The 15,363-nt window shown below is 37.0% G+C and overlaps 1 protein-coding gene across 4 annotated transcripts in view; it reads right to left on the reverse strand.

The window, feature by feature from the left end:
* Positions 1-15,363, reverse strand: part of LOC105839462 (neuroligin-4, X-linked) — a 391,763-nt gene that overhangs the window by 20,574 nt on the left and 355,826 nt on the right. For all 4 annotated transcript variants that reach the window (XM_036288012.1, XM_036288014.1, XM_036288013.1 and 1 more), the window contains 2 exons: positions 14,650-14,802; positions 12,378-12,578 (listed from right to left, as the gene is read on the reverse strand). In XM_036288012.1, coding sequence (XP_036143905.1) covers positions 12,378-12,578; positions 14,650-14,802 — 354 coding nt within the window. The remainder of the gene's footprint in view (positions 1-12,377; positions 12,579-14,649; positions 14,803-15,363) is intronic.

Here is a 15,363-nt window from a genome sequence, read left to right on the forward strand (position 1 = left end):
AGCTTCTCAAAATTAACTTTTATTTTCATTTGAGTTAAAGTAATCTCAATGTAACTTTAACTAAGTTGGTTTTTTATTTACGTAACTTTTAACTTAACTAAATTAATTTTATAATCCATTAAGTTTAATTTAATTTAGTTAAAAAAATATATTAACTATAATATGTATTATTAATAGTGACTAAATCAATGTTATTATTATACGTGTGATGTATGTATGTACATACGTATGACGTATCTCTAACTTTTATGACAAAATAGATTTCGATTCGCACGAATACTTTTCAATTGCAGAGAGGTATTGTCTTGTAAATAATACCACTATGCGCACAAAGTTCGAAGATATAAGCGCGCACATGTGATTTTTATTTTTTTACAGGGGTTTGATTTTCCAGCGTTCGTTAAATGGGATAAAAAATAATGGACTAAAAAGACGTATTTGTTCCCAGCCGTGGGTTTTTCTCGGTATTTCGCTGGGGTTGGAAAAAAATCGGGCGTTCATCATGCGCATGGGTTATACGATATTCACGCATCAACGGTAGCGATGCTTTTTTACAGAGAAAAGCGTTATCGCAGATGATGTTCATCTACAGACGTTAATTTATCGAGTACCATAATTTTGTTGTAAAAACATTATTCTCTTTAGAGGAGGAGATAAAAGCGCTTATTATCTTTTACTTAAAAAAAAAAAGAAAGATAAAATAAAAATAAAAAGATAATAACGTCTGTCGTGTTGGTTTTGCGGAAGCGACGCAAATTTTCCATCCAATTCAGGAAGAATCCTATTTAGATGGCACGCAAATTACACTTTGAAAGGAGGCAGCGCGAAATACGGCAGTTCTAATTTATCTTCTTCGTTTTCAGGGAATGCTGGGGGAGCGGAATGTCCGTCTACTTACTTCACGACCGCACGACTTGGTCGTCGTCGTATCGGGAGGACTCTCACGATTCCCTCACCTTCCCGGTGACGGTTCAGCCGGCATTCCGCATGTAAATTACTTCTCGTGTGTCTCGTGAAAATTCTATGAACACGTAACGTACGGGCCTCCGGGAACGCTATACTGATTGAATTAAGTTTGAACACGTAAGAGCGAAAACTGCCCGGGAGCAGATTGCGCGACACACGCTTGACTCCGCTTCCCCCAATTGAATTCTAACGTCCATTAATTCTGTCGAGATACCGCACGTCTACCGTTTGCGAAAAAGCTAACGGCAACTCCACAAATGCAAGTATGGAATAAATAAATTTATATGTTAACGAGCTAAACTGTTGAATTTACATTTGACAATCTCACTTACTGAATGCATATTGCTGTATCCGTACGCACTGAAAGTCGAAATAAAATAACGGCGGGGTATTGTGTCGCGGTTTAATAATTCAATAGTTTGAAAATAATTTAATAGCGTTACATCGAAATTTCGTGCGTTAGCGGCCTATCAAAAAAAAAAAAAAACGATTTTGGCGATCGTCGAGATGATAGAGTAACACGCCGAAATCAATTTCGCATCCGGCTATTGTACGTGGACCAATAACGGCGCGGTTCTCGAAAATCCGGGAAATTTCTCTCTCACTCTTTCTCTCTCTCTCTCTTTTTTTTTTTGCAATGTCACCGGGACGTTTCTCTCCCCGGTTATTTTTGTCGGTAACGAACTGCAAAATAGAAGGGGGTGCGCCGAGCGCAAAACGGAAGACGCGAAGGTAGAAACGCTGTTTGGAACGCTATTTTTATGACTTATTGTTATGCGCGGTGGTATTGCATAGTGCTTGGCTTTTCTCGCCGTATACCATTCTCCCCCGGGACACGAGAGAGAGAGAGAGAGAGAGAGAGAGAGAGAGAGAGAGAGAGAGAGAGCCCGCTATACATTTCTAATCGTAATGAATTTTAATAACAAATTTCATAATTATTATTTCTTGAAACGCCGTTGTGTATGTACGTTTAATAAATTTAACGTGGAGAATTAAAGATCATTTTGTATGTGCGACGACATTCGTATTGGATTATTTTTCTTTACCTCTCGTGCACCCCGAGCTGTATATTCCCTTTTTCCTTTTGCGTCGATCTACCGTGTTTGAACGATCGGCTTTCACTCGAGATATTTTTCAGAGAATGAAATCCTTCCTCTCTTTCTCTCCCCCTCACGTATTCGCGCAAACATAATCCGAAACGCGCCCGTAAACGCCCGAGTTGCCGTGTGATGTAGCCTTCTTCGGGGTGCAGCAAATCAGACAATTGCCAGGAATCACACTCGGTTGCCTCCTTGATTACTCACGGAGCCAATCGCTCGTATCTCTCTGGTCCGGAGGAACGAACGAGTAAAGAGACGCAGCTCTAAGGGATGGAGTATTGTCTCGGTCCGAGGATTGAAGAATCCACGCGCGCGCGCGCGCGCGCGCGCGCGCGCGCGCACACACACACACACACACACACACACACACACACACACACACACACACACACACACACACACACACACACACACACACACACACAGAGGTGCGCGCGCGCATGTGCACGAGAAGACGCTTCATGGGAAGAGCCGCACACGGCTCTTCGCTCATAAAAAATTACAACGGGGGAAGAAACGATAAATCGAGACTGTCTCCCCGCGCCACGAAAAGCTTATTTCTCCTGTCTCTTCCCGGGCGACGACACGTAACGTCGACGGTGAGTCTTCTTCGGGGATTGAGAAAGGGAAACGGCGGGGGGCGGGAAACGACCCCGAAACACCCCTGGGAGGAAAAAGTAGTGGCTTTCTGAATTACACGGGGAGATCGATGTAATACGAAACGTTTATGTCTTCGGCGGATGCCCGGCGGAGCGGGCGGACGCGCGCGCGGTCTTCATTTATCATCGGACATCGAAAAATCCGCCGGCGAAGGCAGACAGCAGCTAACGACGGGAAAGCAATCGTACTAGCTTCGACGGGTAGTTATTGAGCGCGCGAGGGGGGAGGGGGGGAACCCAAACCGATCGTTTTGCGCAACTTTTTACGCAACGCCGGGCAAAGCCATTAGCTGTGTTCTCCGTGTAATCGTATCGAGAGTACAAAACAAAAATCGGCATCGGCGAAAAGCGGATTGCGCGTTAGGCGCCGCGAAAAATCGCCGAGGGGGAATCAACGTAACACCCGTAAAAAGAAAAAAAGAAATCAGTTTTACACTGGTTTCCGCGACTTAATCTGCGGAATTCTTATCACTCGACGAACGAACGTGCATTCCCGCACCGGGTTTTCTCCTCGTGTCGCGAGACGCGTAAGGGGTTTATTAATATTTTCACGGCGCTGTGGTTCGGGCAAACTCTCTCTCTCTCTCTCTCTCTCATCGACACTTCTCCATTCATTCCACTCAGTCTCCCGTTAACTTTGCATAGCTGTATGTCCCAGACCGACCGACCGACCGACCGCCCCGAGCCGCAGCATTTCCGCTGCAATATTAAGCGACTGTAGACGATGCATTCGTCTGCCGGAGAGAAGCCAATGTCGTTTGTCGGAAGCAAAGCGAGGGGAGTCTCTCTCTTTCTCTCTCTCTCTCCGCCGCCGCAAATCCCTTCGCGCGACCAAAAACCATCTCGAAATACTTACCTCGCGTCGTCTCCTCCGGGGGCTTACGAATATTTCCGGGATTCACTCGCAACAGGATGCGCGGAAAGAAAATTACGCGGGAAGGGGGAGGGAGAAGAAGGAAAAAAAATTAAGACTCTCCTCCTCCCTCGGCGCGGATTAAAAGATCGATGCATCTTCGTTGCGGCTCCGTTCGCCATGCTCTCCGTAAACTTGGACCGTGCATTTTCCACGCCGCCGGCCGAGGAAAGAGCGCATCCTGCAACCGCCTGCAATCTCTGACCAGCGGCGGTAAGAAGTGCGGAACCGCACCTGGTCTCGTCAGCGGCGGCGGCGGCGGCGGCGGCGCACAGTGGGCCAGAATTGACTTTTTTCGTTCAAAATGGTCTAGAGACCTCAATATTTAACCAAATAGAACAAATTTTTTTTTAAATTACTCGTGGAAAGATGCCAAAGAAGACTGTCTGAGCCGATTTTCAATAAATTTCATCCCTCAAGGCATACAACCCCATATTCTCATTGAAAAATACAAAATACCATGACGCAATAATGACAATACATAAAACAGTAACTTTTACCTGCAAAACCTCACTTATGGGCTCAGTGACATCGAAACAATACAAACTCACATTACAGCAATGATTGCATGACTTGATAATTTAATGTAATTAAAATAAAAAGTATACTTGTAGCTTAGTATGACTCGAATTAGCTACACTTGATGAAAAGTATATCCAGAATGTGTCACGAGGAGGCTTCGAATTTACATTCCATGGGGTTTTTTTTGCAAATTTAATTTTTTACATTTTTATAAATTTTTTTGTTTTTGAATTAATACTTATTCAACAATCTTTAATCAATTTTTATGTTTTTTGTATTCTAATTTTCTGTTTTGATTTGTACATTAGTTTTCAAGTTAAGTTAACTTGTATTCTTAACTTGTAATAGAATAATAAAAATTGCCTAATGTTTACTTTCCGTATATATCACGGATTGTTTTGTTATTTATCCTCAGTCGATTCGCAGACTCATCATATGATGGACGTATGATGATTTTATACTTTCTTTAACATTATTGTTTACCATCTCATTATTTTTTAATTTTACTTGATTTATAATTTTATTCATTGACTTTGGACATGTAAGTTTTCAATATTTTATTTTAATTTATATCTTTCTCTTGTTTTTGCTTTTCATATCTCTGTATTGTTATATTTTTATTCTTAATGCTATGATTTATTTTATATCTGACTTGTATCTCTTGTAGAACTCGCTTGATATTGGTCCGAATATATTAAGTATAATATTTAATAAGACAGAAAATGGAGAGTATAATAATTCCGAATAAATTACTTTGTGACATTTTATTTGAGACAAATACTAAAGATGCAACGATTTTGTTGAATAAAATTGACGAAGGAAATAATATTAGTACAAGACTTGATTCAACGCAAATAGAAATATTCGAATCACGACTGTCTTATTTTATTGCAATCTTTTACCAAAAATTTAAGAAAAGTTTTTACCAAAAAGATCGATTTAAGAAAACCAATCAAACTTGGATAGATGGTAAATTTACTTTTGATTTTCTGCAAAGAAAGTATGGGAGGCGACCTATTAGTGATTTCAATGAATGTTCAATATCCACTAAAAGACGAAGGATAATGCAGCTTAATGAGAATTATTCTGCTAATGAAATTCGAGAAGCTTTTATATTAAATTTAAAATCATCCGGAAAGAAAGAAGAAGCTAAAAAAATCCTTGAAATTTTAAAATTAGATAATGATAATGAAACCATTGACAATTCTCATGGAGAAGCAATTCAACCACTCACTGCTGACGAAGCAATTGCTGTAATTGAAGACGTTAAATTATCAAAGGAGCAATATAGAGACATTCGACGTATTGTAAAAAAAAAAACAGGTGCAAATATCTTTCCTTCGTATGACAATCTTGCTGAATATAAGAAAAAATGTTATCCGGACGGTTCTGAGATTGAAATCACTGATACATATGCTAAAGTTAACTTACAAAAATTACTGGATAACACTGTTGAACGCATACTTGCTATATCTGAAAGCACGAACGTTATAAAAGGTATTGCAAACTATACGTCTTTTATATTAATTACGAAATGGGGTTGTGACGGATCTTCGGGTCATAGCATATATAAGCAAGTTTTTTCCGACTCTCAATTATTAGACAGTAGTGTTTTCATGGCATCTATGGTACCATTAGTATTAAAAATAAAAAATACAGAAACAATTATCTGGAAAAACCCTCATCCAGCTTCTGCAAGATATTGTAGGCCAATTAAATTTGAATTTATAAAAGAAACAAAAGAAAAAGTTTTGACTGACGTGCAGTTAATACAAGACGAGATTAATAATCTCCTTCCTACAAAAATTTGTGTTGATGGACTAGAATATACGATTGATCACCAAATGCATTTCACGATGGCAGATGGAAAAATATGTCAGTATGTTACGGAAACAAAGTCGGCAGCAGTGTGTTATATATGTGGTGCATCACCAAAAGAAATGAACGATCTAGAAGAAGTAAAAAAAAAAGATGAAAATGTTGAAAATTTAAAATACGGTTTAGCTACATTGCATGCCTGGATTCGCTTAATGGAATGCCTGATACATATTTCTTATTGTTTACCATTTGCTCACTTTATAGCAAGAACAGATGAAGAAAAAAGACTAAAAGAAAACAAGAAAGCTGAAATTCAAAAACTCTTCCGTGAAAAGATGGGATTGATCGTTGATGTTGTGAAACAAGGTTGTGGAACGTCAAACGATGGCAATACTGCTCGCAGATTTTTTGCAGATCCTAAGTTAACCCACGAAATAACAGGAATAAGCGAAGTGTTAATAAAAAAATTTAGTATTATACTACAAGTTATAACGTGTGGCTACAAAATAAATATTGAAAAATTTAAAAGTTTTTGTCTGCAAACAGCTGAATTATATGTACAATTATATCCTTGGTACAAGATGCCTTCCTCTGTCCACAAAATTTTAATTCATGGGTGGAGAATTGTTGAATGTGCTGTTCTTCCTATTGGATTGTTGACAGAAGAAGCACATGAAGCTTTAAATAAAGTTTTTAAAAGGACACGAGAGTACAACACGCGCAAGTGCAGCAGATTAGCTACAAACGAAGACCTCATAAAAAAATTATTTGTTTCTTCAGATCCTTATATAGCAAGTTTAAGAATCCAATGGCACAAAAAGCCTAAAAATATTGATCCAGAAGCACAGAATTTATTGGACTTGTATTGATCAATATTAATTCAAAAACAAAAGAATTTATAAAAATTTAAAAAATTAAATTTGCAAAAAAAACAAAACCCCATGGAATGTAAACTCGAAGCCTCCTCGTGGCACATTCTGGGTATACTTTTCATTAAGTATAGCTAATTCGAGTCATACTAAGCTACAAGTATAATTTATTATACTTTTTATTTTGATTACATAAAATCATGAAGTCATGCAGTCATTGCTGTAATGTGAGTTTGTATTGTTTCGATGTCACTGAGCCCATAAGTAAGATTTTGCAGGTAAAAGTTACCGTTTTATGTATTGTCATTATTGCGTCATGGTATTTTGTATTTTTCAATGAGAATATGAAGTTGTATGCCTCGAGGGATAAAATTTATTGAAAATCGGCTCAGACAGTCTTCTTTGGCATCTTTCCACGAGTAATTTAAAAAAAAATTTGTTCTATTTGGTTAAATATTGAGGTCTCTAGACCATTTTGAACGAAAAAAGTCAATTCTGGCCCACTGTGCGGCGGCGCCGACGTCGGGATCGAAGGAGCGGAAAGTGCGGTAAGGTCGGAAAAACTGACTGACCTAGGCGGCATCCGGGACGCCAAAGAAAAGCGGTTTCCCCGAGGATCCGCCCGTCTCTCTTTCTCTCTCTCTCTCTCTCTCGCTCTTTCTCGCATACTCACTCGCTCACTTTAAGACCAGAGTCGAGCCTCGAGAGGGCCGGGACGCGGAAGGAATGCACAAGCAAGAGCGATGCTCCCTTCTCGAGATGTAAACTGTTTGCGCTGTTTCCGGCACAACCGGAGGTCCGGGAAATGGCCAGACGGGAGAGTGGTTCCGGCCGACCATCACCGCGGGAGAGACCATCCACCTCTTCCCATGTCGCTTATCCTCCGTGCTCCTTAGCGTCCGTTCCGCCTGTCCGAGCGACTATTTACACTTTCGGCTTTTCCTATCGACGGTGACAACCGTCCGAGAACCAAGATTGAGTTCGTCGCGAGGGAAACGATGTCTTCTTGTTTTTTTTTTTTTTACGGCCGTGCCCGTCTACGCCGATATTAATGATAGTTAATATATATAGCCACCCGCAATTTAATTCTGTTTAAATAAAAAATTTTGTGATAGAAATCCAAGAATAATTGTTTTGAATGTAGATATATATAGATTGTTAATAAATTAAAAGCAAATATTCTTTGAGTTTTCTGATTTTTTTGACCACTTTTTGGAAAAAAAATTCCCTGAAGTTTTAAAAGAACACGGAATTAAAACAAAAAAATATAGCAACTTTTTTATTAATTTAAAAATAATTAAAATACGAGAAAATTATATAAAACCTAACTTTTATATTTTCAAGCATTTTTAGTACAAAAAATTTTAATTTTGTGCTTTTAAATGGAAACATTAATTTTATCCGTGTTTCTGCGATTTCTTAAATCTGCAGTCAAACAAAATTTTAAGTGCCTCGATTTTCAATTTCTTTATTTCAAATTATTTGTTTTAAGTTTCTTTTTTTTATCCGTATTATGTTTATTCTGTTCCTTTAATGTGATTTGAAATATATCTGATAAGAAATTTAAATTTCTTTTTTATTCATTTCAACTATATTTAATCCACCTACAGCTTAGATTGTATTATATTGTCTTTGTGCGATAATCGATTAACTTGTTAATAATCGATTCTTTGTCTTTTTTCACAAGTGAATATTTTGTCTTTAATTTGCATATTGCTTATAAAGATTTAATTATTTCAATAGAACATCATCTTCTAATTACTATCTTAATTAGAAGTATTTTATTTTTAATTTTAAAACATTCAACAAATTTCAATAAATTTTTATACAAGATAGAAGTAAAAACATTTTTTGCAATTAATCTGTTCGTGTTAAATATAATTACTGACATATTAAAAATATTTTATATAATTTTTTTTATATCCTTGCTGCGATCGAGTGATTCGTGAAACGTCATTGTATAGCATTCACGCATTGGCGGCAAAGGAAAGATACATGTTGCGTTCGAATGATCAGTGCGTGATCGATGAGAGTGTCGGTGATGATTTTCGATGTTTTTCGGTAGCTTTTGGATAGCGAACCGAGTAGGGATAAAGACGAGCAGCAGAACGTTAGAATCAATTTGCGACACTCCTGCACGGACCGTTGAGCCGTATATTACAGAGGCCAGTTCGGTCTGCTTAATTTATAATATTCAAAGTCTTTTTGTAATTCTGCCCGCGAATAAATCTTCTGCAATATTTGAGAAGAGTAGAACTTTTATTCTCTTGTGAGCCTATGTTAAACACAAGTGGAAGACGCGACAGTCATTAATGCATATTTTGACTTTGCAAAAATCAAATATTTTTTTTTAAGTATGTTAATGCAATTTATCACTTAAATCGTAACCCTTAACCGCAATAGTTTATTTTTGAGAAATAAGACAATTTTTTCCGCAAAATTATTTATACAATCAAGAAAAATTGAAAGAATTGGAAAAAGAATTAAAATATGGCCGAAGGACCCTAAATGCTAAGAATTTTCTCATAAAATTAATCCTAAAAATTATTGTATTTCGAAAAAATTTATGTGAGTCTTTCTGATTTACTTTCTGTAAATTGCAAAAAACGTAAAAAATACAATACTTCCATAAATAACTTTTTAAATTCCATTTAACAATTTTTTTGAAAAATAAAATTAAAATTAGACTTGGCATTATAGTAATTTAATTTTAATTTTAGAAACAATTCAAAATTATGAAAACTGCGAGATACGTGCTTGATCATTCTACAAGACGTAAGATTTTTTTAAGAAGATTGGAGAGGGGGAGTATGTAGACCTTTAAAATGATCGAACATATACTTTATGATTTTTCATAATTTTGAATATTTTTCAAATTTTCGAAATATAAAGAACAAACTTTATCGAAATCATGCATATTATTTATTTATGGTATAAGCAGTGTTGCATCTAAAATTATCATGAGCGATTGAATTAAATAGATAATATCACTCTGTATTGTAAAATTAATATAAGGTATCGTATGTGTTTATCACTACTGTGTTTGGCACTTATTCTATTTAAAACAATAAAGAATCACAAACTGTTAATAGTTTAAAGTCACCGAAAATTAATTGTTAAGTTTAAATAAAAACAATCCATCATATTTTTCATTATACTTTAACAAGGTATAGTCGATATTAATAAGTCAGAAAAAAGTCACATAATTTTTTTCGAAATACAGTGATTTTCAAAATAAATTTTATGAGAAGGTTCTCAAAGCATTCAGTTTTCTCTATATTTTAATTTTTCCGACGGCTTTTCCGGTTTCTCTTGACTCCGCAAATAATTTTGCGAAAAAAAAAAAACAAGATCGCGCCGCTTCTCGAAGATAAACTATCGCGGCCAGAAGGTTAAGATTTAAGCGTGCCAAATCGAATGAATCCACACCGTCGATTATGCGAAGCGTATGGGTGGCGAAACGGCCGCGGCGTTAGTCATAATTTGCCTGATTGGCGCGGAATTACCGTCCAACTATATCACGCGGTAATCGCGTTCGCGCTAGATTTATCGCGCGGCGATATATTTACGACGCTTTTAGCGCTCTCCGCTTTTGTTCCACGCGCCCCCCTCCCCCCCCCCGACGCGCGTCCCGAGGACCATGCATTTTTATTATTGCGCAATTTCCTCGCCTCTCCTCCCTACCCTCTTTCACCCGCGCCGAAGTAGCCATCGCGGGGAATCCCGCGACCACCTGAAGGGACAAAAGCCGGCAGGATCGTTCAATTTCGGCCGGTGTTATCCGTCGAGGATAAAAAAAGACGATAGGGGGAAGGGGGGGAAAGAAGAAGAGGAAAAAAAAAAGAAGAAAAGTTTCACATCTCGCTTTCTCCTCTCATCGAATAAAATGGAGTCCTGCAATTTGTCACTCCCCCCTCCCCTCCCGAGCGCGGTGATGTTTTTTTGAGAGGACGGACCAACCCTTCGGTTGTCTTCTCCACGAGACCCTCGCCGACTAATCCTCGGACGATTAATCTACCGAAGGTCCTGCAAATAGCGTCTCTTCTCGCTTCTAACCTGCCGGGCTTATTTCGCGCCGGGCGGGTTGGTTTTCGGCGAGATCATCGCCGATAGAGCCGGAATCGATCGAACGTGCCGCAGCCCCACGCTCGATTACGTCGAGTTTCACGCGTGTATTTTCCACCGGTCGGCGGAACGGCATCGGTATCATTTTTCATCGTGTTCCCTTGTCGTAAACAACAACGTTATTAATATGTTGGCGGCGTTACGTAAATATTGGATCAAGTTACTCGACAAGCAAATATTTCCGCTGCCCTCGGCACCCGGTGTTTATACCGCGCGCCGATCGAATTGATTTATTTTATATATCGCGGCAGTCCATCGTGGCGAGAGTGACCGATGAACTGTTAAGCCTGCCGGCGGAATGACGGCATTAAAGCTGCCAGCGGAGATTCGTTAGCGCGCACAAAGGAACAAGCGCGATATATACGAGTATCGCAAAAGGTATCGCGCGATCATCGATCGGATGAAATTGAGTGAAAAGACACGAGTACTTTATTTATTCGCAAGTCTAGATACGCAAATCGTTCGCAAACGCAAGTTCCTTCCGCGCCGCGTCTTTCAATTTTCTTCCACGTTTCTTTTCCCTCCAATTATCGAAAGGTGCTTACGTCGTAAGAACGTGCCATTAAAAACTAAATCCCGCGGAATTCGACACTGGGAGAAAAACATTTTTTATCATTTAATTATAATTTATATAGTCATTTCGATGCCAATTATATTTACAGTTGTTTTAGCCAAATTGTAGCTGTGCCAGTTATTATTGTTACTAAATTAGTAATTGCATTTACTGCACAAGAATACTTATTTTATTTCTACCGACCGTATATTTATATTTCACTAGAAAAAAGTCACCAATACAGGAATATCATGTTTTTTGGGTAACATTTTTTAAAAGTACAAAAGCTAAAAATAAAACTTTGAAAATATAAATGAAAACTAGAAAGCGTCTTCTATCAGATGATAGCTTTTACAATACTGTTTCGTATTTTGCAATAATGTTTTTACAATATAATAAAAAATAAACATCGAGAAATTGGTTCCTAAAAACTTACACCATAGGCAGTAATAACAATTCAAACACTTTTCACAGTAAAGTTAATTATAACAAAAAATTAATAAACTGAGTAATAAAACATTTTTATGTATTAAACAACAAAGTTTCTAAAATAAGAAAGCTGGAATTAAAAATAAATTATATTATATAAAAAAAAACGTTTGAAGACAAGAAAATGAACAATTTAGATATCATAATATATAATGAAACGTCTTTATAGTCAATTAACAAACTTTCAAGATTATTATTAACATTCTAGTAGTGATAATTATATAAATGGAATTCTTAACTATAATTATTTTACCATGCGGTATTACAGTCATAAATACTAAACACCTTTTTCTCTCAGTGAACAATTCGTGCGCGGGGCCGAAGGATTAATTGCTAATTACGCTAGGGATTCCTCTCTCCTACCTTTGCTGTAAGGGGCGAGCAATAGTAAATTCACCAGCGCCGCTCCGGTATCATGGCCCATTAGAGTTACCCGCGCTGGATCGCCGCCGAAGGCGGCGATGTTTTCACGCACCCAGCGGAGTCCCATCGCGATGTCCTTTAAAGCCAAATTCCCGCCGGATCCGCTCGTTCGGTCGGCGAACGGACGAGTCCTCAAGAATCCTGGAAGGATGCCAAAACCATTCGCGATTCATCCCGCGATATCCTTTTTCTCCCCTTCCCTTATTGCATTTCTTTCCTTTTTTTTTTCTCTCTTTCCTCTCTCCTCTCGTTCTCACGCAACATTTACGATGCGGTAGCGTTTGTTCGATAAAATTTCGTCCGCGAGTTCCGTTCGCCATGAAAGCACGTGTGCTCGATTTAAGGGACGGGAATTTCTCTCCCTTCGAAATTTCCGAAGAAAATCGCGAGAGAAATAAAGAGCGATACGCGTGTCAAAATTCGATTTAACGTCTCTCGACTGTAACGATAATTAAACGGAGCATGTAAATATTCGTTACGCTATTAAGTCATAAACCGAGGCAGTTTGGTAAGTAAATAGATAGAACTGACATTTTCGGACTTTCGTATATTCACAGCGCACTGCGACGGAGATACATTTGTGAGTCTCTGAAATGCCAATATTGACTTAAGACTGTAAATAGTTTCTACGAAGCTATCTCTCTATTTCCTAGAATATAGCAGACAGTTAATGATACAAAGTTACTTTCAAGGAAATGCGAGTTGTAATAGACGCGCGAGACGCGACTTTTCCGTTTTACAGAGATTTGATGCAACTTTTCCCGATATTAACGACAATATAATTAATCGAAAATTGATTTAGTGTCTATTTAAATAACATTCGTACACTGAGAAAAAAAACACCAGATTCAAATAAATATTTCTTGGAATAGTGCTAATAATATTATTTTACAGAAAATCAATAATATTTATTTAAAACAAGTACTAGTTTTCTATAATTTAGAAAATATTACTTGTTTGAAATAAATATTATTGATTTTCTATAAAATATGTTATTAGCACTATTCAAAGAAATATTTATTTGTATCTAGCAATTTTTTTTCTCAGTGTAGAAAAAAACTTTTTTTCATATGGGCATATCTAAAGATAAAAAAAAGTTAAAACCCTCAATCTATAAATTTTGAATCTATTCTTTCATTTATAATTATTAAAAAATACAACTTTATTTTTAAGTAGATTTTTTGTCGTCACATGAAAATGTGCAGATCAAATCGCTTTGGATAAAAAGAATTACTATAATTCTTTAATTTTGTATTGAATGATTTCTTTCGCATTATTGATCATTTCATTTCTTTTCATTTAACACGTTAATTTAATATTACATTTTTAGTAAAGTTTAGCAGTCTTTTTTCTAGAGGAGACTTTTCAATATTCTTTTGTAAATTAAAAATCTTTTTCTAGAAAAATATTTATAAGTACTTTGTAACAATAAAAAATAGCAATATTAAAAAACTACACGGCTTCATTTTCAATAATTGTTTTTCACGTACATCTTAATCAAGAAAAACGGTAAATTATAATTTACAAAATATTGTATTTTTCAAAATGAGAAACGAGGGGACATTGTAAAAAATAGAAAAAATGATTTATCAGTGTAAAATTTGCTCTCTATCTAATAGTAGAAATTATTATATCTCTCTTATATGAACTAAAAATATTAAATTAATAGAAAAATTATATTCATCACCAAAATCCGATAGCAGACCGGATAGGCGATCTATAACTTCATTAATACACTGAGAAAAAAAAATTGATTCAACAAAACGTTTAGTTGCGGGCTGCCAACAAAAGATATACTTAGTTTAACAATATTTGCTGTTAATGCAAGTGCAATGATGTTGATTGAACTATGTATTATTGTATTGAACCATACCATATATTATTGTATTGAATATGTCTTTTGTTGGCAGCCCACAACAAAAAACTTTTGTTGAATCAATTACTTTTTTTCTCAGTGTATATCTCTCGTTTTTTCCTGAAAAAATCGTAGATATGCCCATCCGCACTACAAATAAAGTGGCGCACTCAAAAATATAAAGAAAAATCTAACTAAGTAAATAAAAATATCAATTACGAGCTACAAATTAAGTTACCTTCGGGCAAGGTGGGTGGTTCTTTTCCGCGATCGTAGAATGTTGCGTGTCGGGGAGGTTTATTTAATAAAAATGCTTTCGGGGATGCGAGAGATGGCTGATTAAAGGGTGGCACGTACCTAAGATACCCAGACGATAGTTGAGCGTGATCACTATGACGTGGCCGGCGCTTGCCAGGACCGATCCGTCGTACAAGTTGCCCGATCCCCATTCGAAGCTCTCGCCGTGTACGTACACTATCACCGCGTACGGCGCCTCCAGTCCTCGGGATCCTGAAAGCAGTGGTAAGCGGGTGTTATACAGCAGGCGGAACGGTCCGCGCGCGTCTCGCTCCACCATTTTCTTCCGCGAATAAACCTCTTATCCGTATAAACCTCCCATTGACAGATCCAACTTTCCCGTAATACCGGGCGACATTATCGTTTACGCAGCATCGTGCTTATACCCGCGTTTTATATCCTTTACCCGCGAGCGAGTCGCGGAAACGTTAAGCGGCGGGATTGCGAGTCGAGTGAGGGCTTTCATCATTTTGAAGAGTATCATACTTCGTACGTGTTTCGTAACTTTATTTCACATATACATATATATATATATATATATATATATATATATATATATATATACTGAGAAAAATAAGTTGTTAATTTGACTAAATTTTTCAACTCAATTTAATTTGTTTAATTCAAATATTTATGTACTTTAGTCAAATATAGATTTAATTAAAAACTCAAATATTTTATGAATTTAAGTTAAATAAATGAATACTTGAACTAAAGAAACTTAATCAAATTGAAAAATTAAGTCAAATTAACAACATATTTTTCTCAGTGTAT

The sequence above is a fragment of the Monomorium pharaonis genome, chromosome 6 (genome assembly GCF_013373865.1).
Source record: "Monomorium pharaonis isolate MP-MQ-018 chromosome 6, ASM1337386v2, whole genome shotgun sequence".
Classification (NCBI taxonomy): Eukaryota; Metazoa; Arthropoda; class Insecta; order Hymenoptera; family Formicidae; genus Monomorium; species Monomorium pharaonis.